The following is a 26,783-nucleotide window of genomic DNA, read 5'->3' as shown; positions in this document are numbered from 1 at the left end:
ATAAATAAATAAAATAACTACTTTACCTAACACACACGTCAGCAAAACTTCAGTGTAGATCTGCCGAAGCTTACACAGAAATATTGTGACAGAACCACTAAAAGAATCCACATCTCCAGATTCTCAGTTTAGTGTCTTTCCTTAAGACCATCCATTCTTTCTCCCTGTCTCTTAATCCTCACCAAAACAACTAAATAATGCCTTCACTAAAGGGTTATACTTACTTCTGCTTGACCAATTATTAGTTCCGCCCATGTTTCCCACTGTGGACATTTGTCTCGCTCTTCAAATGTTGTCTTATTTGATCCCCAACAACACTGTTCATGGTTAAACCACAAAGCATCAAGGCAAATGCCTTCCTTTAAGTCAGTCATCCAATCAGCAGCAATGTCTATCAACCCTGCCAATGCCCCTGTTGAACAAACAGTTATGTATTAGCTTCTGAAAATTTTAAAAACTCAAGGAAAACAGTGACATCCATTGACATACTCTAAAAGAACAGGCAAACAAAGTAATAAACGCCGGAAAATATAGAAAATTTGCTGACAAATACAGTTAACTGAGTTTGTGTACAGATCCAGTTTGCAATGAGGGTAAGCTAACTTTTGCTCTAGAACAGCAGTCTCCAAAGTTTTTTGATCACCCACCCCATTAGTAAAAAATTTTTGAGCATGCATCCCTTGCAGCACCAGCTCTACCATTTTTGTCAAAAGCAAAAACAAACAAAAAAATCCATGCTCCTCCTGTCATGCACCCCCAAGGATGCTCTTGTGCTCCCCCGGGGGGGGCGCGCACCCCACTTTGGAGACCACTGCTCTAGAATTCATATCAGATAAATTAAAAATACTCAAATTAAACAAATAATTTCCGATTATTTAAGGCACAGTTTTTCAACAGTCCAAAAAATTAAAGATGTAAAGAGACAGATGGGACTGATGTATTTTTCTGATTGAATATTTTACCTTGTGAACTGAAGTATTTTGTATCTCAACTGAATCATAACAGCAAACACAAACAGCAGTAACATAATTCATTCTTATCTTACCAAAAATCTAATTAAAACACAAATGATACACCAAATAAAGCAAAATATTTCAAACACACTACTTGAAATAATCAACATAAAAAAACAGCCTGATCCTGAGATGCGCTGAGTACCCACAATTCCCACTGAAGTTAATGAGAGATATAGATAGTCAGCACCTCTCAAGCTCAAGCCTTTAGAGACAGGAGTCTTTGTTGCAAATGCAAGCTGAAAACTCAAGTCAAAACAAGCTCTTGAAAAACTGGCATTATTTAGTTTCAGGAAACTGCTTAAAAGAAAGTTAAAATGGCAGTTTTACAGAAGAAGGACGGCTTCTCACGTTAACAGTTAGAAGTTGCAGAAGAACCCAACAGTTCACTGATCTCCCATAACAAAACTATTTTATTTTAAAAAATTCATACATTTCACAACTGGAAGTGGAAAAGAGCTTCATCCAGTGTCTCTAGAGACAGACAGACCGACCCACATGGGTAAAATTGTTTTAGGGAAATAACTAGTAATATTTACTAGCCCTCGGGTCATAATGAAGTCAACTGCAAAACTTTCATTGACTTCAACAGGGCCAGATTTGATCCTATACAAAGATTCAAAACAAACATAAAATCAGTAAACATGGTTGGAATTAAAACTGCACATTGGTTGTTCAGGATGAGGATGGAGATTTGTGAGATGTAGGTGGCAGAAGAAGGTAGCTGAGATTGAGAAGAGGAACTGATAAGAAGCACAGATGGAGCGCAGAATGCTTAAACTTTTGATTTGCTTGCTTTTTTAAGATTTGTGTTGGTGAGATATCCAGTTTAGCAATTTTAATCATAACTTCAAGTTTTTTGTACAGATAATGATTTCATTTAGACTTTATGTGGCATTTTTCACCCAAAAGATCCCAAGTGCTTTATACTAATTAAACATACACATTTCACCTATACATACATGGGTACATATACACATGCATATGCGTATACACACATTATATATAATGAAGATACACTCATTTACATGTGATTATGCACACATACATGGTGATTATAGCCATTACACTTTGACCACCTCATCTACACTCTGCACACTAATTCAACCCTCCTGGGATTTATTCTAGTATTTACATAAAGCTTGTTTGGATAATTGGGTAGGATGAAGGTCATGGCTTCACATTTATAAGAACTACAGCTTTTTCAGATTATGCTAATAAAAGCCTAATAAGTCCCATAGCATCTAAAGGTGACCATACATGGTCAGGAGAACCTTAGTTGTGTCTCTTATCCCAAAAATATTTGAAAAACACAAGAGGAAATTGAGGCCAAAGGACAACAGAGTTTACTTGTTACAGCTAATATCTTGCATTAGGAACTTAGATTTCATTCACGGACATCAATCAGAAATGTTAGTTAGACTAGTCACAACTGAATGCAGCTCACGGCCTATGACAGTATCTGTCAAAACTGGAAAGTTCTAATGACTTCTCATTGATCTATCTGAAATGTACTGATGGACTCAATCATGTTCCTAGCGAGACATGCATCCACAGCAGAAATCCCACCATCACAGGGTAAATCTACCCAGCAAAAAAAGTAATTAAATCCCAGTGGCAGTAAGTCTCAGAGCCCAGGTCATTTGACTAGGGTTCACGTTGTGGGGCTACAAACAGCAGTGTAGATGTTCAGGCTTGGGCTGGAGACTGAAATCCGGTGAGGGTCTTGGAGCAACCTGAGTGAGAATGTCTACACTGCTGTTTTTAGCCATGCAGTGCAAGCCCCATGAGTCCACATCACTTGACTCAGCTATAACGCTCAGTGTGTAGGTGAACCCATTGTGAATACTGACACTTTGTTGGGAATCTCAAGCAAGGGAGCTAGAACTGAATGGACAGGAATAATGAACTACCACATCACCCCCAAAAAGTAAGGTTCTTCTAGGCCAGGACTGAGGTACATAGTTCACTGTGAGGGAAGTTTCACCCTGGATGAAATCTGAACCCACCAAAATCAATGACAAAGGCCCCACTGACTTCACAGGAAGTTCTGGGCCCATTGGACTAAAACGGTCTCTTAGGGTATGGTCTAATTTATACAAGTCGTTTTTTTAGAAATCATTTTTACACAGTCAATTGTGTGTCCCCCCACACAAAATGCTCTCAGTGCATTAAGTCGGCAGACTGCGTCCACAGTACCAAGGCTAGCGTTGCCTTCAGGAGCGTTGCACTGTGGGTAGCTATCTCACAGTTCCCGCAGTCTCTGCTTTCCACTGGAATTTTGGGTTGAGATCCCAATGCCTGATGGGGCAAAACAGTGTTGCTGGTGGTTCTGGGTACATGTTATCAAGACCCCCTCTCCCTTCCTCCCTCTGTGAAAGCAACAGCAGACAGTCTTTCTGCGCCCTTTTTCCTGGGTTACCTGAGCAGGCACCATATCATGGCAAGCATGGAGCCCGCTCAGCTCACCGTACGTCTCCTGATTGCTGACAGACGTGAGACTGCACTGCTACACAGCAGCAGCTCATTGCCTTTTGGCAGCAGACGGTGCATTACGATTGGTAGCCATCATCATTGTACTCCTGGGTGCTCTTTTAGCTGACCTCGGTGAGGTCGGTCAGGGGCGCTTGGACAGACGTGGGAGTGACTCAGCCAGGTCATTCCCATCTTCTGCTGAGCACCCAGGAGATGATGACAATGGCTAGCGGTCGTACTGCAACGTCTGCTGCCAGCCTAAGATGTAAAAGATAGATGGAGTGGATCAAAACAAGAAATTGACCCGATGTGTTTTGTGAGATCAATGGCCTGCTAAACCCAGCGTTTTGAGTTCAATCCTTGAGGGGGCCATTCTGTGTGACAGTAGTTTGTGTTTCTCCTTGATGCAAAGTCACCCCTTTTGTTGATTTTAATTCCCTGTAAGCCATGTCGTCAGTCGCCCCTCCTTCCATCAGAGTAACAACAGACAATTGTTTCACGCAAAACCAGGCGTGGAGGTGACGGCAGCGCAGTGACGAGAGGGACATGGTCATAGACTTCTCACAAAGTACGGGCCTCGCAATGTGCCCTGGCAATGTGCACATTATGCTGATGAGCTCTGCAAACACGCTAGCGAAACAGGAAATGAAATTCAAAGAAGTTCGTGGGCCTTTTCCTGTCTACTTGGCCAGTGCATCTGAGTTGAGAGCGCTGTCCAGAGCGGTCACAATGGAGCACTCTGGGATAGCTCCTGGAGGCCAATATCCTTGAGTTGCATCCACACTACCCCATATTCGACCTGGCAAGGCTGATTTCAGCGCTAATCATCTCGTTGGAGGTGGAGTAAAGAAATTGATTTAAAGAGCCCTTTAAGTCAAAAAAGGGCTTCGTTGAGTAGATGGATCCAGGGTTAAATTGAGGTAACGCTGCTAAATTCAACCTAAAGTCGTAGTGTAGACCAGGCCTTAATCTCTGAAAGCCTATCATTTCTGGAACTTTTCAAAAGGATATTACTACTCACTTGATTTTTAACCTTGCTTCCCTAAAATGAGATTACACTATTAGCCTGATCCTGTTCTACTGTTATATGAAAATAATTTTCCCCTCATTTATGCATTTACAGTAATGGGGTTTTGGACAGATATCAGAACAATATAATGGTAACTGTTAGTACAGGGACACACACAAAAACACATGTACTATGGAAACTCAAGAATGATCAGAAAAGATCAGAAAAGTTATGAAATTGTATTCTATTGTCTTTACCTGATGCCAAACCAGTTAGTGTGACTACTAGCCATCCTGACCATGCATCATACAAACTTTTTGCCATCTCCCAGGCTGATTCTTTCTTCTTGCTGTTAATCTGCAAAAAGAAATCATGTCTACATCATTTTCTTCTTCTGTTCTTGGGGAATTTTCACATTGCAAAAGGAGTGAGAAAAATGTGTTATAAACAGAAAATACAATTGTAAAAACACAAAAATATAAAAGCCCTAAAATTATTTTGACTATATTTTTAAACAGATTTCAAATTAACAAGATTCCTTTAAAATAAAAGAAACAGCATACATTTTGGCACTCATATAATAGACATTCAAAGTATCCTTTAAATGTCTCTATAAACTAGTCTTTTACAAATTTTCCTCCCCCCCCACCCCCCCGCTTCTAAGCACCGTGGGTACAAAGGCTTACACAATTTACGGTAGCTATATACATTCCACAGTTGTTCAGTGACTATAAACTCACTGCTCTAGCTTCTCAAATCCCTACCACTGAATCTAAAGAAACAACTTTTAGTTATCAGCAATATTAGTTTCAATCCTCTAGACCAACTACTACTGGGAGATCATCTTGCCTGCAGTTGAGCATGCTGGCACTCCATCGAATGGCACGTACTAGCTAGTACATCTTCAGGAACAAGATGAAGTTGTGTTAACTATCACTTATTTACAACTCAGTTATGGAAGAAAGAATTATTTAAAAATCAAAAATGCTCCACAGAAACAGATAACCCCCATGCAACTCACACAATTAAATTGCACACGTTCTCAGATCCACTGCAAACAGACCTATTTATCTGAGAGGGGCACTAGACACTACACTTATGGTTTGGTTGGGTTTTTTTTTTGTTTTTTTTTAAAGTGATGTAGGATTTGCAGAAACAGATCAGATCAGTCTACACAGTATCTTGTTACCAAAACCAACAAATATGCAGTGCTTCAGAGAAAGGACTAGATGACTGTTCAGTGTTGAACATAGAAGGAATTTCTTCCTGACTCTTGAAAGCAGGCAGGTTAGCAGACTAAAAACTAAGGGTAATGTTAAGCATCAAACAGTTTCTTTAGATCAGTTAAATAAAAATTTCACATCTTCAAAATGTTTCCACCCCCCCACCCTGGTACATTAAGGGGGGGTCTCCCAAAAGCACAGCAATTACCTTTAAAACAGCTTACTTTCTTTTAGAGGATACAGTTTTTGCTTATTTAGAATAAAATTATACCTCAGATAAACGGCAGTATCTAATACGCCACTGAGTAATGACCACCGCGAACCCAAATCATGAAAGCATCTGTAAGCAAAAAACTTAAATCCCAGGGCTTACGTAGGTGCTTATGTGCTTTCCTGATGAGGTGCCTGAAGGATTAAGATTTCCAGAAGAGCCCCGTACGAAAAGAGAAAAGATAGGTTTGTGGGATGGGGCAGATTTGGAAGAGGGAAATGAGAGACACTTCCCATTTAAACTAAGGCCTGGTCTACGCAATTTTTATATTGATAACTATTTTGGTTAAGTGTATGTTTGGTTTTTTTTAATCGAAATAAGTGTATCAGTAAAACTCCTAGTCTGGATGTAGTTATACCAGTGCCTTAGGGTATGTCTATACTGCGAAATTAGGTCTATTTTATAGAAGTCAATTTTTAGAAATCGATTTTATACAGTTAATTGCCTATGTCTACACTAACGCATTAAGTCAGCAGAGTGCATCCTCACTACCATGGCTAGCATCGACTTACGGAGAGGTGCACTGTGGGTAACTATCCCACAGTTCCCGCACTCTCCGCCGCGCATTGGAATTCTGGGTTAAGCTCCCAATGCCTGATTGGGCAAAAACATTGTCACAGATGGTTTTGGGTACACGTCGTCAGTCGCCCCTCCCTCCATGAAAACAACAGCTGACAATCGTTTCACGCCAGACACCAGGGCAATCAGAAGAGAACAGCAAGGCATGCTGCACATCAGAGAGGCTTTAAAAACCAGTTTCATACTGGCCAGGCTTTGGTGTGACAGTTGTGTTTCTCCTTGATGCAACCCCCCTGCCCTCCTTTGTTGATTTTAAATTCTCTGTAAACCAACCAGCCTCCCTCCTTCGAAATAAAGTAACTATTGTTTTGAAACCATGCATTCTTTATTAATTAAAAAAAAAATTATGGACGAGGTAGCCCAGGTGGGATGGGGGAGGAGAGAAGGATAAGGCCACATTGCTTATTGTAGCCACACTAAAAATTAAACTGTTTGCATGACAGCCTTCTGTTGCTTGGGTCATCCTCTCCAGTGGAGTGGTTGGGTGCCTGGAGCCTCTCCCCCAGCGTTCTTGGGCGTCTGCGTGAGGAGGCTATGGCACATGGGGAGGAGCATAGGCAATTATATAGTGGATGCAGCGGGGGTCTGTGCTCTTGTTGGCTTTCCTGCAGCTCCAATAGATGCTTAATCATGTCCGTTTGCTCCCCCATTAGCCTCAGCATCGCGTCCTGCCTCTGCTCTTTGCACTCACTTAATTCTTTCCTGGCTTCTGCCGTTGAATGCCTCCATGCATTAAGCAGTGCCCTATCAGTGCAGGAGGACTCCATGAGCTTGGAAAACATGTCATTGCGAGTGTGTTATTTTCGCTTTCTAATCTGCGACAACCTCAGGAACAGAGATGATAGGGGGATCACAGAAACATTCTATGCTGTATGATTCTCGGGGGACTGCATAGTCAGCTGTGCTGCTGAGTTCGCTGTGCTAACCAAAGAGGAAACGAAATTCAAAAGTTCCTGGGGATTTTCCTTTGTACCTGGCTAGTGGATCGGAGTTCAAAGTTGTGTCCAGAGCGGTCACAAGGCAGCACTCTGAGATAGCTCCCAGAGACCAATACCATCGACCTGCGTCCGCACTACTCCAAATTCGACCCAGCAAATTCGATTTTGGTGCTACTACCCTCGCCGGGGAGAAGTACAGAAGTCGATTTTAAGAGCCCTTTAGATCGATGGAACGGGGTTGGTTGTGTGGACGCATTCATTTTTAAATCGACCTAATGCGACCGAATTCGACCTAACCCCGTAGTGTAGACCAGGCCTTATACAAGCATAGTTTATTTCCCTTAGTGTATGGGAAGGAGCTATACTAGTATAAAAGTGTATACTGCTACAAATGCTTCCACATTTGGAGACTGAAGGGGGGATTGTTGTGGACATGGCCTGTGTTTTCACTGCCTTAAATTACTGTTTGCCTTCCTAAGATATAATGCTATCACAGAAATATGACACTTATTGACTGAGACGCCGATCCAGCAACACACACAAGCACATCGGTGAGCTTTAAGCATGTGACTGAAGCCAATGGAATTATTTCCATGTTTAAAGTTATGCACATAGTTATGTGTTGCTGGATCAGACCTTAATCCCAATACACAACATTAAGTAAATTTCAATGATTGTTATTGATCTCAAGTACCCGTCTGTGCCTTTCTCTGTCTTTGCACTTCTCTCGCACCCAGTCAATGGTGTGGAAGTCATCGTATGTTCCAACTCCAGGAATGGGTTCATCCAAGAGGTCCAGTAAGTGTGTTGAACTATTAATGCTTCCTCCATTTGTCATTGTATAATGAGTTCCTGTGGCAGAGAAAGGATGAAAAAATTATTACAGTCTGCAATAAAATAATTGTCGGTGTAAACCTTTCCCTGTAAGTGCTTTAATTATCAAAAATTTGTGTATAGACAATCTCCGTTTGGGAAATTTCTACATATTAAGGTTTTTGATTGGGGGGCCAGGAGGGTGTTGTATTTTCCCCCCCAAATCACCACCATCTTTCTAGATATTTTTTCAGATTAGTAGCTTGTTCAAATATGTTAGTGTAAAAGACTAAGGAAACAGAAAATAATCAATAACTCCATCAAGAATCTAGCTGGTTTATCATTCTAATGTATTTGTACTGCAACAGCACCCAAGGCTCTAGCTCCAAATCAGGCCTCACTGTGCTAGGAACAGTATAAAGACACAGCATGAGACAGTGTCTGTGCCAAGAGCACTATACTTGGCCTTAGCCAGAAGACCACAAAAATTTATTATTTTAAATGTGCACATTATACATCACTATCTTAAGCACGTTAAAAAAAAAAAGAATAAAAGGACAGCTGTTTGGAATACCTGTATTCATTTAATTTTCTCCTCCGAAGGGCTTCGCTTAGGCCCATGGCTGTTGCTGTCAGTATTTTATTTCTGGTGTTCAGCTGTAATCTGAATTTCAGCATTGCTGACTTAATATTTCCATTGGTTAAATATTCATCAACACAGTCTGCAAGCTACTTGATTACTCTTTGTGTGGGTTCCTGAGCAAGTTCAGTAGCACATTGTGAAAAATGAGTAGCTTTCACTATTGTTTTACTACACATAATGCACTAAATTTAGGAAAACTTAGCTGTAAAAAACAAAAAATCATAAGAACTGGCAGAAGTGAGGCATGTTATCTAAAACTACTTTTAACTCACTGTTGAAACTAACTAGATTTCAAGTTGATGATGTCCCTTTAAGGTTACCACTATTTCTTGCTTACATCCTTGATTACAAATGTCTCATAGCTGCTGGTTATTGTAAAATAAACATAAGCAGTGATAAAAGTGATTAAAACAGAGAGCTGACCTAGCAGCTATATAGTAACACAGGACCCAGAAAGCAGTGTATCCAAGTTTGAGTGCCCCGTGCCCAGTCCTTACTCCCTAGTCAGGCAGAGGCTGGAAGTGCTGTATAAAAAGCAAGTCTCGTAGCACTGTTTCACTACACTCCTTTTTACCTGACACATTTGGCAGCACCAGCATTCTCCCAAGATAGATGCTTCCAATGAAAAGGTTGAAGGAGCACAGAAGGAGTGTGGAAGAAATAAATCAACCTTTTCTCAAACACAACACTGACTATACAAGAGAATAGCAATCACAGCAGTAATTATTTTTTGACTCTCGACCCGTGAATTATGTTTTGCACAATCTTAATGTGGAGATTGAACATAGGATCCATTGTGCCAGTGTATCCTTTGGAAAAGTTGCTCTGTCGTGTCTTTAGAGATCAGTAAATGGAAACTAAGATCCTAATCTATAATGCAGTAGTCAGCCCTGCTCTTCTTTATGTGCGAGATATGGGTGACATACTGAAGACATCTTAAGTGTCTGGAGCGGTACCAACCTCACTGCCTTAGGAAGATTCTCTGTATCAGGTGGGAAGACCACTGCACCAATGCCAGTGTTCTCTCCGCAGCTAACACCACCAGTGTTGAGGTAAAGATTATGAAACATCAACTTCACTGGGTTGGTCACTGAGTGTGGATGGCTGATACTTGTCTTCTGAAACAAGTCCTCTTTTCTCAACTTAGTCACAGTAAGAGGACTCATGGGGGACACAGAAAACACTACAATGGCACTCTGAAAGTCTATCTTAAGAAGGGAGGCATTGACCCCACAATCTGGGAAGAGCTGGCTTTCAACAGACTGTTTTGAAGAGGATCACCTTGCTCAAGGGGCTGCGAAATGACAGAGGAGGAAGGAAAGGGTACAGTATCCCGGCCAGCAGTTGTGCTTTCTTTAAGCAACCACCTGTCACATATGTGGAAAAACCTGTAAAACACGACTTGGATGCCTCAGTCATTTTAAGTCTCATCAATGACCACATGGCTTTTATGAAAGAAAATGCAAGCCAGAGCCAGCAGAACAGGTGCAGAAAGCAGTTCAAGACTAGCCTAGCCAGGGCCACTCCTTTCCCCTCCCTCTCTAGATCCAAAACTATGTAAGGAAACCCCGCTATTGGGGGCATTAGAACCTATATGGAGTTACTCTTCCCCATTGTCACGTGACGTTTGAGAAACAAGCTGAAGGAGGAGCTGGACAAAGATCGAGGGCTTCTCCACACGTGAAAGTTATTTTGGATTGAGTTTTTTGGGGGATAAACTGCCCTGCCTCCACACAAGAGATTTTTTCCTCAAATTGTCTGTCATTTCATATTACAGTGAAAGCTGTGTTATATGGCACATTACCAACCAGAAAGCTCTAGAAACCAGCATTTCTGATATCTTCCAATATAAATCTTCAATAGGGTTGCCAGGTCCGGTGGTCCCTGCTGCTCCTAGGCAGAGGAACAGCTACGGGGAGCTCCGTGTGCTGCCCCTGCTCCGAGTGCTGGCTCTGCAGCTCCCACTGGCTGTGGTTCCTGGCCAATGGGAACTGCGGGGACGGTGCCTGGAGGTGGAGGCAGCGGCAGCATGCAGACACACTTGGCCATGCCTCTGACTAGGAGTCGAGGGACATGTTGCTGCTTGTAGGGAGCTGCCCAAGGTGAGCCCTGCCCAGAGCTGACACCTCAAAATCCATCTCGTGCCCCAACCCCTAGCCCTGAGCCCCTCCCACACCCAAACTCACTCCCTCCATTGGTAAGTATAACTCTTAGTTAACCAGAATTTTTGACTAACCAGCACCCCTGCATTTCTCCAACATGCCAGACAACAAAGCTTTTACTGTAATTAATCCACTTTAAAAGCAGATTTACTCTAATATGGAATGAGTTGCCCCACAATAAGTTTTGTGTGACCGCATCCCCATTTTGAACTAATTGTTTTGCTTCTGGCAGTCATCCCACTGATATCCCACACTGCACTCCTGGGCTGCAGTGTCTGTGTACATGCACGCATCTGACGAAGTGGGTATTCACCCACTAAAGCTCATGCTCCAAAACGTCTGTTAGTCTACAAGGTGCCACAGGATTCTTTGCTGCTTTTACAGATCCAGACTAACACGGCTACCCCTCTGATACTTGAGTTCATGGTGAGTTCACCAACTCAGAGTTACATCCCGATTATAGAAACCATGCTCCGTGTACAAATATGCACTTCCTTAGCCTTTGGGAAGAGGAGCAGGTTCAGTCCCATCTAAGAGCAGTCCCCAGAATGCCAAGAGGTACAAGAGGATATCAAATCAAAGGCAGGAGAGAGGGCACTCCCAGGTGCAGTACAGTACCACAACAAATAAAAGCCATTCTGGCAGTTACAAAAATTCCATACACAGTGTCATAAACAGAGAGTGAAGGGTTAATATTTCTTTTACCTGTAAGGGGTTAAACAGTGAACCTGGAACACCTGACCAGAGGATCAATCAGGAGACAAGATACTTTCAAATCTGGGTGGAGGGAAGCTTTTGTGTGTGTTCTTTGTCCGTGTTCTCTCTGGGTTCTGAGAGGTACCAGACATGTAAGCAGATTCCTCCAATCTTTCTGAAAAAATCTCTTCTGTTCTAATTTTAGTAAGTATCAGGATAAAGGCAGTTTTAGTCTTTTTGATTGTTTTCTTTATTTGCAAACGTGTAGTTTGCTGGAAGTATTTCAATTTGTTTTTGTGCTGGAGGGGGAGGTTTTCTCTCTAGTGTCTATAAGCTGAAAACCCCTGTAATATTCCATCTTGAATTTACAGAGAATTCTTATTTTTTCTCTCTTTTATTAAAAGTCTTCTTTTTTAAAGTCCTGATTGATTTTTCCCCTTGGTGAGACTCTAAGAAACTGAGTCTGTACCCACCAGGGAATTGGTGGGAGAAGGAAAAAAGAAAAGGGGGGCAGAAGGAACATTCCTCTCTGTGTTGTGATTCAAGGAGTTTGAATCACGGTGATCTCCTAGTGTACCCAGGGCGGGAAAGATCTGGGAGGAAGAAAGGAGGGGGAAGGGAAATGGTTTATTCCCCTTTGTTGTGAGACTCAAGAAATTTGGGTCTTGGGGTCCCCAGGGAAGGTTTTTGGGGGGACCAGAGTGCCCCAAAACACTATACTTTTGGATGGTGGGAGCTATCAGATCTAAGCTGGTAATTAAGCTTAGAGGAATTCATGTTGGTACCCTATTTTTTTGGACTCTTAAGGTTCAGAGTGGGGCTCGAATACCATTACACACTAACAAGATCTTGGGAGATATGCACCTATGAGGAGCTAGACTGAATTCTCACAAGGGAGGCCAGCACTGAATCCTGGCATGTTCTGTACAGCACAGAATAAACCCAAGTAGCTGAATAGCACTGTGAATAGGTGGGGATTGCCATGGACAGCCAGGAGCTCAACTTGAAAAGCTCAGGGGCAGTCCCAGAACTGGAGACCAGGGAGAGCCCCAAACTCAGAAAGAAAACAAGTCTGACAATGCTAGGGAAGGAACCTCTCCCTTTAAGTACTGTGTGTTTTATAGGCGGATTTAAACACCGTGTTCTCAGTACTATCATGGTGCCACCAAGTTAGGCAGATATGAGCGAGGAGATTCTCTCCACCTGCTTGGCTTTTATCTGCCCACCCTCCCCCAGCGTGCAAAAAAAAAACATAATGCCAGAGAATTTAAGCTCCAAAGTGTTTATTTCTCCTGCGCAGCTTAATGCTCCCTCTCGCTCCTAGTCAATTGTCCTGTCCCTGCTCAAGATGGCACACTGTGCGGGAGGGTTAAAAAGAATCAAACATATTGCATGGCAGGCACGTTTACTGTAGTATCAGATACAGAGTAAGAAAAACAGTAGGAAAAGTACTTTAAAATCACGTGTGAGCTTCTAGCTACCTTTACATTTTATGAGGTAAATTGGGCAACAGACAAATTTCAAAATATATAGGACTGTAAGACATTCATGGTTACTTTTAAATCACGCTCTCAGCATTATTTATCCCTTGGGTTCGGAACAATTATTCACGGAAGGCCAGGGCAAGCCCATGAGAATTTGGAATTCAAAACCTGAAGAAAAAGCAACATTTTGTCATTGCTGGCATGGAGACTAGAATTGGTACAGAAGCTATTGTGCTATTTCTCAGCCCCTCTGGCACTTGATAGTCCTGTCCATGGGGATGACAATTTATTATCAGTGGCTGAATGCCTGACACATCTTTTGGGGATGAGAAAGAGGACACAAGAGGGCATGTTTAGTGGCCTTGTGGCTACATCCCAGAGAAGAGAAGAATACAGAAGAGTGGGAGGATGGTTTCCTTCAACAGGATACCAAGGAGAGAGAGAAGATGCTCTCACAGATTCTGGTGATGATGAACAGGCAGAGACGGCTCTCCTGGAGAAAATAGTGACACTATGTTCACAGCCATCATGTTAACCTAACCATGTCCAGAAGCCCCTTGAAAACACAGCATATGCTGGAAGTACTTTATCCCTTCCCCAACTACAAGGAACTGACCGTCCCTCACTGCAGATCCCAAGACAAAGAATAGTGGAAATTCCTACAATTATATTGCTTGCCATGCCACATCCCAAGACACAGAGAACTGTTTCTACCTCACCTACATGTTTATGACCTCATCAGCACAAACATGTGTGCACTCAGCACTTGCGTGTCTTGCCACAATTCCATTCATTTTAAATTTGACCTGTGCGAAGATCAGTAAAATTCTTTATTTACAACTCAGTTGAAAGATGTAATAAAATCCTTGCACAAAGCATAAAGGAACAATAAAACCTAGCCTTAAATTAGGAACACATGCATCCTTGAGCTTGTGTCCCTGACCAATTTTAACCTTTAGCAGAGGCAGTCAATTTGGCTGTTCAGAGTCTCTCAACCTTTGCCTCCCACCCACCTAAGAGGCTCTCTCCCTTTCTCTCATAAATGTGCAAAACGCAGCAAGCACCTATCACATGAAGCAGCTATTCCTCAGCAGCCTCCAGTCATGAGGTACCCCCACCTTCTCTGCAGTCTTCCAAATGTACACACCACCGTCATTCTGCAGCTAATTAAACAGGTCCTTTCTCCTAACCAAGTGTCAGTAAAAGGCTTCATATGTTAGGGAAGCAGAGGATAAGATGAGTCTCCAGAACGACAATAGAAATCACAACACAATTAATGTCCACAGTGGTCCTGGGAGCAAAAGTTCTATTTCTCATTGCAGAAAACAGGCTTGCGTATCTAAAGATACTGGCACCACAGTCCTTTCCAAAGCACCCCATATCAATATTAATGAACCTGCCATGGTGACCAGCCAGGAGCACCATGGAGAAATACCTCTTTCTGCTGATCAACACTGAGGCCTGGTATAGGGGGGCAAAGATAGGCACATGGGTCGCATCAATGCAATTTGGGAACCCCAACAATAAAAACCCCTCAATTACCTCCTGTCAATTACCAAGCTTTATGATCAGGAGCAGCAGCACCCTCTTGACAGAAGCACAAACCTCCATGACAAAAGCCCTGACAACTGATCTATCAAAACTGGTAGCAATCAGGTGTGTTAACTTCCTAAGCAGTGATTGCCATGTGCTTCACCTGTTGAGGGGAGCTCTTATGTAGGTTTTCTGTCCTTGCAGCTCCACGATGAGCTCTGCACAGCAGGCTGTTTTATAATTCTCCTCATGTTGTATTTCCATTACACATTTTTAATGCTTATTTTCTCACTTCTCCATGAATATCTCCCCCAAGGTTAAATAATAATAAGAGGAGATATACCTATCTCCTAGAACTGGAAAGGACCTTGAAAGGTCATCTAGTCCAGCCCCCTGTTGTTTCATTCCCTCCTCAGGAGCTCAACCATCATCCTCTGTTGTCCTTTCACAGCTCAGTAGAGTTAAAAATTGCCATCACAAGATTTGGAAAGCATCCGTGGATCATTTCTAGATTATGGAAATAGGTTATTCTTAAAAAAAAAAAGTGTGTCAGCTAATAAGTTTTAACTTATGGGATATGTCCTCAGTGGAGGAAACTTGTGGGCTCCTGCCCATGAATACCAGGGTGTGAAGGTTTCAAGGGAACTCCTGTCCAGTGTTTTTTTTGGGGGGGCGGGGCGGGGAGGATAGGACATGGCAGGTTCCTGCCCTCACATTCCATGACATGAAATCCCACAGAAGGCACCAATGCATTCTGTTTCAATTGATTTACAAGTCTGAGCCAGGGGGGGAAGTTTGCACACATTTCAGTAAATATTTTAAGCAGAAGAAAGAATTTTTATAACATACTTGCCACTCCCAATCGCCACACCACAAGCATTGCAACACTCTTTCCTTGCTATACTCTTTCTTGGCTCAGATAACAACGGTGAGCAGAGGGAGGCTAACACCTAGGACACATGCAGTATTCTCTTTATAATCAATCAATAGAAACTATCAATTTGTCTAGGTGTTTGTAACATTACCCATCACTACTGTATCTGAGCATCTACACAAAAAATATCACTTATGTGCATCACTTACAGGTACTGAAAGATACCCGTCTTATTACTCAATGAGGTTCAGTAAAAAACTACAGACAAAACTTAAGGCTGGTGGTTTACATAGGAAAGTTAGGTGGATCCAGCAACATCACTCATGAGTGTGAAAAATTCATAGCCCTGGGAGACATAACCCAACCTAAGCTCTAACATAGACAGCACTAGATTGACTAAGGAATTCTTCTGTTGACCTAGCTACTGCCTCTTGGAAAGCTGGCTTTACCATAGTGACAGATTTACCACACAGTGGAAGAAGCCCTGTAGTAAGTGTCCATGCTACAGCAGCATAGCTGTAGAAACAGAAATCACAATTTATGCAAACTGGATACATCACTCACTCAAACTGTCAATGCATCTCTCAGCTGGACAAAGTTTGGACACATCGATACCTGTCACAGGCTCAGTCAGACAGGAATGATACTAAAAATGTTTAGCACTTGTATATTCACAGATCTCCAAATTTTCAAGAAGTGGATGTATTACATCCACTTAGAGATGGGGAAACTAAAGGATGGACAACGTCACACAGTGAGTCAATGGTAGAGCAAGGAAAAGACCCCAGATCTCCTAAGGAAAAGTCCAGTTAGTGGACACACTAGCTTTTCTAGTAAGAACATGCTTTAAGAGTCTATCATGCTACAGTTATCACTGCTCAGACATCCTTATTTTCCAGGGACAATCTCTAATAGGAGTACTCTGTCCTGCAAAATGGCTAGTTACTACTGTTTCAGCTGTTAGCATTGAGTGACCAACAAGGCAAGCCCTCTCCTAGTGAAAAAGGAAAATATTTCAACTCCATGACTCGCTGGCCACTGAAAATCTAATAAGTCAAGCTAATAAGTCTACACTGAAGGCAAGGATTAGCCCTCCCTAACATCATCATCAAAACCTGCTGAGTGCTAAAATCAGAAGGAAGGGGGCTTTTCAGAGGCAGTATACTAACCCCAGGCCTTGCTTCACCTTTGTGTCCCTTGTCAGCAAGTGACAGAGGGGGTCTCCTCAAGTACAGTGCACATGGTTCCAGGTAATTTAAAATAGAATGAAAGTCCACAAAAAATAGCTATACATTTACGCCCATACATGTGTATTTCTATATCAATCCAACGAGATAGCATTAAGCTTCTAATTAAAGCAGACAAAAGTTTATTTAAATTGTTGTCTGTCTTCTATCAAAGAAATAGCAGTAATGAAGCACTTAAAAACAAAATCTTTGTGGTATGTACACAGGTTGTCGTTCTACTTAAGAAAGAGTACCTAGTAAGCCTGATTCACCGGGACAAAGCTTGGAGAACAGGAAAAGCCAGAAGTACACATTTACACAATGATGTGTGACAAACACCCAGCCACACCAGAACAAAACAAAAATCCTAGAGTTAATTCCCCCCCCCCCCCCCAAGGGCAGTAGGACTAAAGAGAGGGGTAAATGGCAGCATAACAAACCAAAAGCCTTTTGGAGAACCACATCCTCTACCTGTAAGACTGCAACCACATCCCCAGAGGCTGTGCCTTCCATTTACCTCCAGTGAGTCCATACAACCTACTGCTATGGGGTGCCTGGAGATGAACATAAGGCGGCGAGGAAAGAAGGGGTCAATACTGGAAAGGTTAAACAAAACAAAAAACAAAAAAAACCTAACCACCCACTGCTGTACATGGTAGAGCACAAAAATGTAAACCAGGATTATTCAATGTTTGATATTTAGGGGAGGGAAAAACACCCACATACTGTCATTTTGATGCAACAGAAAATAATTGTTTTATTTTTCAAACATGGGTGAAATGTTTATCTGAAGGGTAAATACATGATTAGGAAGGAAATACTATTCATCTAGTTCTTGCACTATGCTCGGCACCTCACACACACATATGAGAAGCCATATATGGGTCACCAGTCTAAAGAGTTTATAGTCTACATAGACAAAATGCAGACTATGGATTGGAGGAAACAAAGAAAGATGTAAATAGTATGGAAAAGATTTCACAGATTCATATATTCCAAGGCCAGAAAGGACCAGTGTGATCATCTACTCTTCCCTCCAATATAACACCATCCATAGAACTTCCCCAGAATTCTTACAGCATATCTTTTAGAAACACATAAAATAAATGTTTTCAATGTCAGCGATGGGGAACCCACCATGACCAGATTTCAAAGTGTCACATGCCACATACATATAGCCTACTACACAGTATATATTTATTTACTGTCTTGCAGGGCCAAAGGCAGGACCCAACAGAGGAGATCTACAAGTGAGCTTATGGCAGTCACGACATTTGACTACATGTCCAGGCCAGATATACCTTCCGAGTTTGGGGATACCTATTATAAATGCTAAACATAAAACATTACCAATCATACAGGCAAAGCATCTAGATAAACTATAACTAAATACTAAAAGAATTCTGGCTAATGGAGTCTGTCAGTTGGCAAAGTCAAATTTGATGAACTTATAGCATAAGAGCCTCACCCCCATTTTGGATTCTGGCAAAGGACGGGGCATGTTGAAGTAGAGGCCAAGGCCACAGCACACAGTGCTTGGGGCCAGAGGGCAGCTCAAGAAGACTGACCATTCAAAATCTAAGCCAGACTAGTTCCCCAAGATCTGTAAGTCATGCTGGAGACCTCTTGAGTCACAGCCTCTCCCCACTCATCCTGGCTCTGAATTTGTCATTTCATCCATGGTCAGCCTAAACAACTCTTTTTATGACTCTTCTTCCATTATAGATAAAATCATCCAGGGACAAATTATAGGTTTGGATGGGTGTGTGCACACATCTCCTACACACATGAATATGGAAAGTCACAATGTGGCCTTAAAGCTCTGTGGTAGCTAGCTTCCAGCCTACCCACCCCGCAACAGACATTAGATGTGCCTAAAATCAAGAGCCCCATGCAAGGGTAGTCTAGCACACACGAGTAGATCTTATTCTGTTCTGAGGTTTTGTACATATGTATGAAGAATGTGACTCAAGTTCTTCTTAGATAATATCATCCTCTATCTGGTATCTACAGGCAATAAGGCAGAGGTTCTCAAACTGGGGGTCTGGACCCCTCAGGGGGTCGCAAGGTTATCACATGGAGGGTTGCAAACTGTAAGCCTCCACTCCAAGCCCCACTTAGTCTCCAGCATTTATAATGGTGTTAAATAGATACAGAAGTGTTTTTAATTTATAAGGAGGGGGGTCGCACTCAGAGTCTTGCTACGTGAAAGGGATCACCAACACAAAAGTTTGAGAACCGCTGCAATAGGGGAATTTGTTGGTTTTGCTCCCTTAATGTGAATGCTGACCATGCCACTAAAGTCGTGTAAAATATACTTAGGTATCACGGTGATGGGTGCCTCAAATATATATAGTAAATAATAATGCTATCAGTTACTGTGCTGTCTCATTGGAAAAATGTTTCCCTAGATTTACAAAAACACTGACGTCATAGGTCGAATTTGAGACCTTACAGTAAGACAGACAGACCTTTTTAACATACACCGTATTTAAGTGGGTACCATAGCTAGCAAGCAAGTCACACAAGTCAAATGCTGGATCTCTTAAACAGTTTTGAGAACTTCAAACACATTTTAAATAAGCTGCTGCACACGTGTTATGTGCACACAGAGCCTGATCCAATGCTTACTTAAGTCAATCTGAGTTTTTCACTGATTTCAGTGATCAGGCCCATTATGTGCACTGCCTTTGTTTTTTAAGATCGGGAATCTGAGTAAATGGTAAAGATGCACATTCCCCTTCAGAACCACCTGGAAACATCAAACTCCGCGAGCACATCTGCGACAAGCTGGCAGGCAAGAGAACTCCTGATACTTTGGAAATATCGAAAAAGTCTGACTGTCAAAAATGGTGCAAAACTGGACTCAAGAGAAAAAAAGTTACCAATAAAAATCTTCATGTTGGACAATCTTAGTAACATCTTATAATTCAGTACTGTAGTACTTCATGTAAATATCCTTCCATTATTAACTGCATATGACAGCTAGGGGGAAAATGAACAGTAGTCAATTACTTAAAGGGATAGTTTTCTTAAAATTAAACCAAACACTGTATTCTGAAATTTTTAAAAAACATATTACAGATAAAAGTAACACCTAAGATTATTAAAACTGAAAGTTAAGATAAAAGAAAGATTTTAACTTGTGCACTTGACAGTACTTTGCATAGTCAGTTGGGCATGATCCATCAAACACATATGCACTTTACTTCACACACAAGAGCAGTCGCATTTCAGCATCAAAAACCCATTTTCCTGACTGCAGTATTTGTAACCATTTTTTAAAATTGGCTGGATTTCAAATTGACAATGTCTCTACTTTTAGATTAGCACAACAGGGAGCATAAGAGAATTGTGGATGAGTCAGGTATAGTGTAAGAAGAGTACAGCCTAAAGCCAAGTTCAATGAAGTTCAGACCATATATTCACTTTAACATTTATATTTACTGTAAAGCACATTTGTTCTGAATGAAGAAGGTTGTGGACCACAATTGAAAGATAAATCATCATATAATAAATGGTTTTTTAAAATTTGATATATGTCACATGGTATATATTTGGATCGAAATAACCAAAGCTGATAGGCTCTTTTACAATAGCAAGGACTAAGGAAAATTATTGGGTCTGATTATACTAATAATGATATAATACTTGATATCTCATTTCATCAGGAAATGTCAGTACAGACCTTTGTTGAACTAACTAAGCCTCACAAGACCACACTGAATTAAACCATCACTTTATAATTGCTAAAATGCAGCCATTTTTGGGGTGAGCCAGTGAAGCTGTTTAAGGTTTAACAGTACACAGCAACACTACAAAGCAATTTTGCAATGTGGATATTAATTTTGTCTCCATATGCAGATAAGCAATCTTTTTGTCTTGTCACTAAATCATCTTGTGTTTTAGTTATGAAAAAGTCCTCCCCCGCAACACATCATTTAAGAAACTTGCTCTCTGTATCAATAAGTACTTATTAATTTGTTAAGAATTTATACCATTAAAAACCATGCAGGGTATGTTTCCTGGTGTATGTTTCCATTTTTACTGTTAGCATTTTACCCTCATTTTTATCTCAAGATGACAAAAACATGAAATATCTTTTGTACTGAATCTCAGAGAGAGGAAACATTTTTGCCAACTGTGTGTGGCAAATTACATTTGAGGCAAACATTTTCTACTGACTGTTTTTAGGTAACATGAATTAACCAAATGAAGATTTGCAAGAAGTATGATTATTCAACAGTAAGCCGATCTTTCAATCTAAAGTCACTCCAACAAACGGAAGTATCATGAATATTGTTCAAGGTAATTTGATCAAAAGTTATAGAGTGACTTGAATCACACTTGGAGCTTCCTGGTTGGCTGCAAGTGATGTCACCATCTTGTCAATACTCAGTACAGCTCTGGATAGTTTTCTTTAGAGGGTGTATAAATTGTGTTTTGTAAGAGCAATAATGACATACTAGACAGAGCATGTTACAGGATTACTGCCCTCAGTGGGTGCTGCAAGTTCCTCTGCCTTTGGCTTTATGCCCTATATCACCCTATATATGTAATAGCAGCCTAGAAAACTACAGCCTATTCTGTTAAAATGCTTAATTAAAATACACAATGGTAAAACAAATTATACTGAGTGTCTTGAAGCTTTCACCTGTATTTCCTCTTTACAGAATTACTGCAAAACTACGTTCTGCGATGTCAGGCAACCAAAAAGACCAAACAATCTGCAGCGGAACAACAAAATATCATCAACTAAATTTTCACAATTGATTCTATAAACCAACCTGCAAAATTATCCAGCACAAAGGCATTTTGGTCAGAGAACACTTGTGTTCAGAAAGTAATAGTTAAGACAAGCACATTTTAATTTCTATAGACACACACACACTATACAAGAGAAAAGGCAACTAGTTCTAACGTAGCTTATTGCACATTACCTAAAGAACCACAAAAGCTGCTCATAACAAGCACTGAAATACAAGCTGCAAATGCTGAATAAGCAAATGCACGGCCTAATTACTTCTCTGCAGAAATAAAAGCTTGAGTGTTAAGATTAAAGAACTTAGAATTTCCACACCATCCAGAAAAAATTCACTTTATGTAAATCAAGCTATTATTCTCAAACTATCTACTCTCAAATTCCATCACAAAACAGTTTTCTAAAACAACAAATATTGAAAACATTTCAATGTTACATTAACCAAGTTCAAGAGGAAACTAAATTGAGAAAGGCCTACAGTACTTAATTAGCAGAGATACCATTTTGAGCAGAAAAGTTCAATCTGACAGACCTAAGAGAGAACCAATCAAAGGAGACTTTTTCCTGACTTGGAAGGTATGATTTTATTCCATTTCCACTGTAACAGAATCTATTTCTCTTCCAAATACTACGCCAAATCTTTCACATATTTTGCTTTAACATCTACAGTGTAGTCTAAGAAATAAAAGGCTGTGCCCATGCACATAAAAAGATATTTTTATCAATGTTGGGAATGACATCACATTCGTTTAAAAATCCTGATATTCTGTGAGCAAAAGAATAATAGAAATGTAGGACTAGAAGGGACTTTGATAGATTTAATCTAGTCCCCTGCACTGAGGCAGGACTAAGAATTATCTAGACCGTCCCCGACAGGTGCATGTCAAACCTAGTCTTAAAAACCACCAATGACAAGTATTCTACAACCTCCATAGGTAATTTGTTCCAGTATTTAAACTACTCTTACAGTCAGGAATTTTTTCCTAGTGTCTAACCTAAATCTCCCTTCTACAATTTAAGCCCATTATTTCTTATCCTGTCCTCTGTGGATAAGGGTAACAATTCACCACCATCCTCTTTATAACAACCTTTTACATACTTGAAGTGCTAATACTGGAAGTATCAACTGCACAACCATGTATTTCTTTAAAAAAACAGATGTTGATTTAATTAATATATTGCATTTTGATACTATTTCTTTTAAATCTCAAACATTCCAGGAAGGAGTTAATTCTGAAAGCATGTACAGAAACTTCCAAGCCCAAGGTAATCAGTATTCCCCTTAAGTTATCTAAAAGGATGAAATTGCTTCCTTCACAAAATTTCTACCAGTTTGGTCATAGTAAACTACAAAAAAAAAATTGATACATTTATTTTCTTGGTGAAATGGAAGAGAAGTTTAAAAAGGCTATCGCATACCGAAAATGGAGTCATTAGCCGATGTGATGTGAAGCAGGACTAATCTGCACACAGAGAAAACAATCAAACGACAGTACAAGGATCTGTAAGGGCTGGATTAATTTCCTACAAAATCAAGCTAAACAAATTAATGCAGCAATTAAAAGCCCTGCTTCAAATTTGAAAACAGCCTACCACACAGACATGCAAACACACAAGACATTGAATCATACCATAAATTCATTATACCTCTTTTATGCAATTCTCTTAGTGGAATGTTGTCTCCTCCCCCATCGTATGGTAAATAAGGATCAGAAGATACATCCATGAGCGTAACAAACAAAAAGAGTGTTTGTTAGTTCAAAACAACCAAACCATTTCCTACACAACAGCAGCAGCAGGCTGGGAAGCTGCCATATTTGATCAGGATTTGGACTGTGTGCTGGCTTGTTGCAGCAACTGGGTTCTTCCACAGTCGATGATGTCATCAAAGGGAAATTATTGCAGCCGGGTTGCTAGTGGCTACAAACTAGCAGTGCTTAAAGGCGGAACAGCAGACTTAATCAACGCAGCCTGCTATGCCTGAAGGTGACTAAGCTTGAAGTAAAACAGAATGAACTGGTTTTAAGACTATCAAATGCACCAGGCCACACAAGTTAACAGTGAAGATAAACTGCAACACTACAGAAAAGGCAGCCATTTTTTGCCCTGGGGCTTGCTTTCTACAGTAAAATCTAAATACCCCCTAATTGCTTAGAATAAAGAAATGCTTACAGTTCATTTAAGTTACAAGAAAGATGTACACAGTGACAGAAATCCAACTTGACTCCTAGTTCATCAAATGTGTCTTTTGAATACTAGGATTTAAATATAAACATCAATATGAACTGTAATAATGGCACAAACGTCTGAATGACAGCTCAAAGGCACTTCCAAATTTTAAGACTCAAAAAATGTGAGATTTTCTCTCAAAGACAAGTTTACATTTCAAAGTATAAAACACAGGACAAAACAGATACCATCTTGCAGCTTTTGTACTTGTTTCATCCACATTTCTACTGACATCCCCGCAAAGTTATTTAAACAATCAGACATTTAAAAAAAATATTTACAAGGAGATACAAACCAAGGATCTGGGTCCCAGATCCTCAAAAGCATTTAGGCACCTAACTCCCTTTGATTTCAATGGGAGTTAGGTGCCTAACAACCCTTGAAGATCTGGGCCTAAATCAATAAATTGTAGTAGAAAACAGAAACTGAGGTTCTGCCCTCCACTATTTTATTATTTATTATTGTTGTTATTTTGTGGCATTCAAATTTAGTTCTTTGGCCAAGTTGTTTCAGGAAGAACAGCGTAGCTTGTAGAAATCGGAGAAGTAGTTCTGTCCCAAGATCCAATGGATCATGTTTTCAGTCTTAATCCACATTTGACCCTTAGAGCTTGTTTACACAAAAAAGTTGCACCAGTGTAACTTAAATTGTTAGATTTGTGCAAAACATGATGTAGACAACGTTATTATGGTTTTATTTAAACAGATAATGACTTAAATTAAATTTAAGCTAAAGTCAGTGTCTGCATGGGCCAAATCTAAATGACAGTTTTCCAGGAATAACTACAGTGGTCAGAAATGTGAAAAAGCCATACCTCTACCTCACACAGCTATGCCAGTAAAACCCTGAACAGCTCTTCCTAAGTGACTGCTCCTAGATTTGTTGTCAAATGGAGTCCTTTCTTTGAATAGCCTTAGAAACCCGTATGCTCATTCTTCTTCTCAATTATGAGTGATTTTTGCATTCCCATTGTTGATAATGGCGCTGTACATTCCCTTCCCTGTCTTCTAACACAATAAAAGTGTTTTTTCAAGAGCAAGATACAATGCATGCCAACCTGACATAAATATGGATAGGCACATAACTTTTCTTTTCTCGTACGAGTATGTGCGCACAGGATGGAGTACTGATCATCATAACAATGGACACAAGTCTATAGATTATGCATTTGTTACTGCAGAGTCTGGTGCCACTTTCACTTGGTGGGTGCTGGTCTGTGGGTAGGTTGCTTCCAATGATGAGCTTGGTGAAGTGGAGGGGCAGTTGTTCAAAGGTCAGAAGACAGGGTGCAGGAAAGATTTCTTTCAGGATGTGGGTCTCATCAATTTTCGGTTGTAATTGTTTAATGTCCCTAAGGGTATCATTTAGTCATGGGTATTTTTAGTAAAAAAGTCATGGACAAGTCACAGGAAGTAAACAAAAATTCATGGCCTGTGACCTGTTGATGAATTATATTATAAATACTCCTGACTAAACCTTGGAGGGGAGAGAGGGAGGCACACTGCTGGGAGGAGATGGAAGAGTGAGGAGTGTCAGGGAGGCGCTGCTGGGAGTGGTCACTCAGGGCCCGCTACCAGGGCCGCCCGAGCAGTGGCTGGTGTGGCAGTCCCCTGGGTCTCTCCAGCAGTGGTTGGTGTGGCTGTCCCTGGGACCACCTGAGCCGCTGAACTTGGAGCCAGCTGCTTGGGCAGCGCCCTGGGGTCAGCCACACTGCCTGCTGCTGAAGTCATGGAGCCCTAATGATACCCCACATGGGTTCCAGTGTGGATAGTAGGAGACAACCGTGTGTGTGTGCGCAGAAGGTTTTTCCCAGACTGAAGCAGGTTTTCTCAGGGTATTTTGGTGGCCCATTTCAAGAAGGGTGTTTACATTATTTCTATGGTATCTGTGCAATTTTGGGGTAAAGTCAGAATTAGGAATCTGTTGTGTTAATTACCTAGATCAGTGGTTCTCAAACCTGGTCCGCTGCTTCTTCAGGGAAAGCCCCTGGCAGGCCAGGCTGGTTTGTTTACCTGCCGAGTCTGCAGGTTCCACCAATTGCGGCTCCCACTGGCCACAGTTCACCATTCCAGGCCAATAGGGGAAGAACGGCCAGCACATCCCTTGGCCTGCGCCGCTTCCTGCAACCCCCAGTGGCCTGGAGCAGCGAACCGTGGCCAGTGGGAGCCACGATCAGCCGAACCTGCAGACACGGCAGGTAAACAAATTGGCCCGGCCCGCCAGGGGCTTTCCCTGCACAAGTGGCAGACCGGCTTTGAGAATCACTGACCTAGATGTTCAGAAATTCTGAACTCAGTATGTAAAGTGTTATAGTTCACAAGAGAATAACTGATTTTAGAATTTCCTTCATTTCATAGGACATGTTAAGGCCTTCATTTTAAGATAGTAATTTGTACATCTATACATCTGGTACTTAGAGGAAAAACGGCTTAAAAACAACTCATTAGTGGCTAGCAGACTCAAAGGGTAACTTGTTTCTAAAGAAATTTCATCATCATTACATACTAAGATCTCAATTCTGGAAACCTGAATAACTTTACAAATCTGAGTAGTCCCATTGTTCTCAAGGGACAATTCTATCATGTTTCTCAGAGCATGTTTACAGTGCATTGGCACCACTGCAGCAATGCTGCTGTAGTGTAGACATTTGCTATAGTGATGGAAAGATTGCCACTTCCCCTCTCTAGAGGCAGTTAGCTAGGTTGGTGGAAGAATTCTTCCACAGAGCTAGCTGCATCTACCATGGGGTTAGGTTGACCTAAGTACATCTCACAGCATGTGAAATTTTTCACAGTCCTGAGAAACGTAGCTAGGTTAACCTAGGTGTTGACCAGGTTTCAGGTGAATAAATCT

At 41.1% G+C, this 26,783-nt stretch overlaps 1 protein-coding gene across 7 annotated transcripts in view; it reads right to left on the bottom strand.

Moving 5' to 3' along the window:
* The window catches only part of CLCN3 (chloride voltage-gated channel 3), a 116,937-nt gene that overhangs the window by 29,965 nt on the left and 60,189 nt on the right, over nucleotides 1-26,783 (bottom strand). For 4 of the 7 annotated variants that reach the window (XM_032803679.2, XM_032803671.2, XM_032803674.2 and 1 more), the window contains 3 exons: nucleotides 8,203-8,360; nucleotides 4,755-4,854; nucleotides 225-412 (listed from right to left, as the gene is read on the bottom strand). In XM_032803679.2, coding sequence (XP_032659570.1) covers nucleotides 225-412; nucleotides 4,755-4,854; nucleotides 8,203-8,360 — 446 coding nt within the window. Of the gene's footprint in view, nucleotides 1-224; nucleotides 413-4,754; nucleotides 4,855-8,202; nucleotides 8,361-8,895; nucleotides 8,921-23,348; nucleotides 23,601-26,783 lie in introns of those variants that run through there. The other 3 variants (XM_032803673.2, XM_032803677.2, XM_032803675.1) reach the window with 3 other exon arrangements.

Source organism: Chelonoidis abingdonii, chromosome 5, assembly GCF_003597395.2.
Source record: "Chelonoidis abingdonii isolate Lonesome George chromosome 5, CheloAbing_2.0, whole genome shotgun sequence".
NCBI classification, from domain to species: domain Eukaryota; kingdom Metazoa; phylum Chordata; order Testudines; family Testudinidae; genus Chelonoidis; species Chelonoidis abingdonii.
Note: the sequence above shows the minus strand (reverse complement) of the source record. Positions and strands in the feature narration are given on the sequence as shown.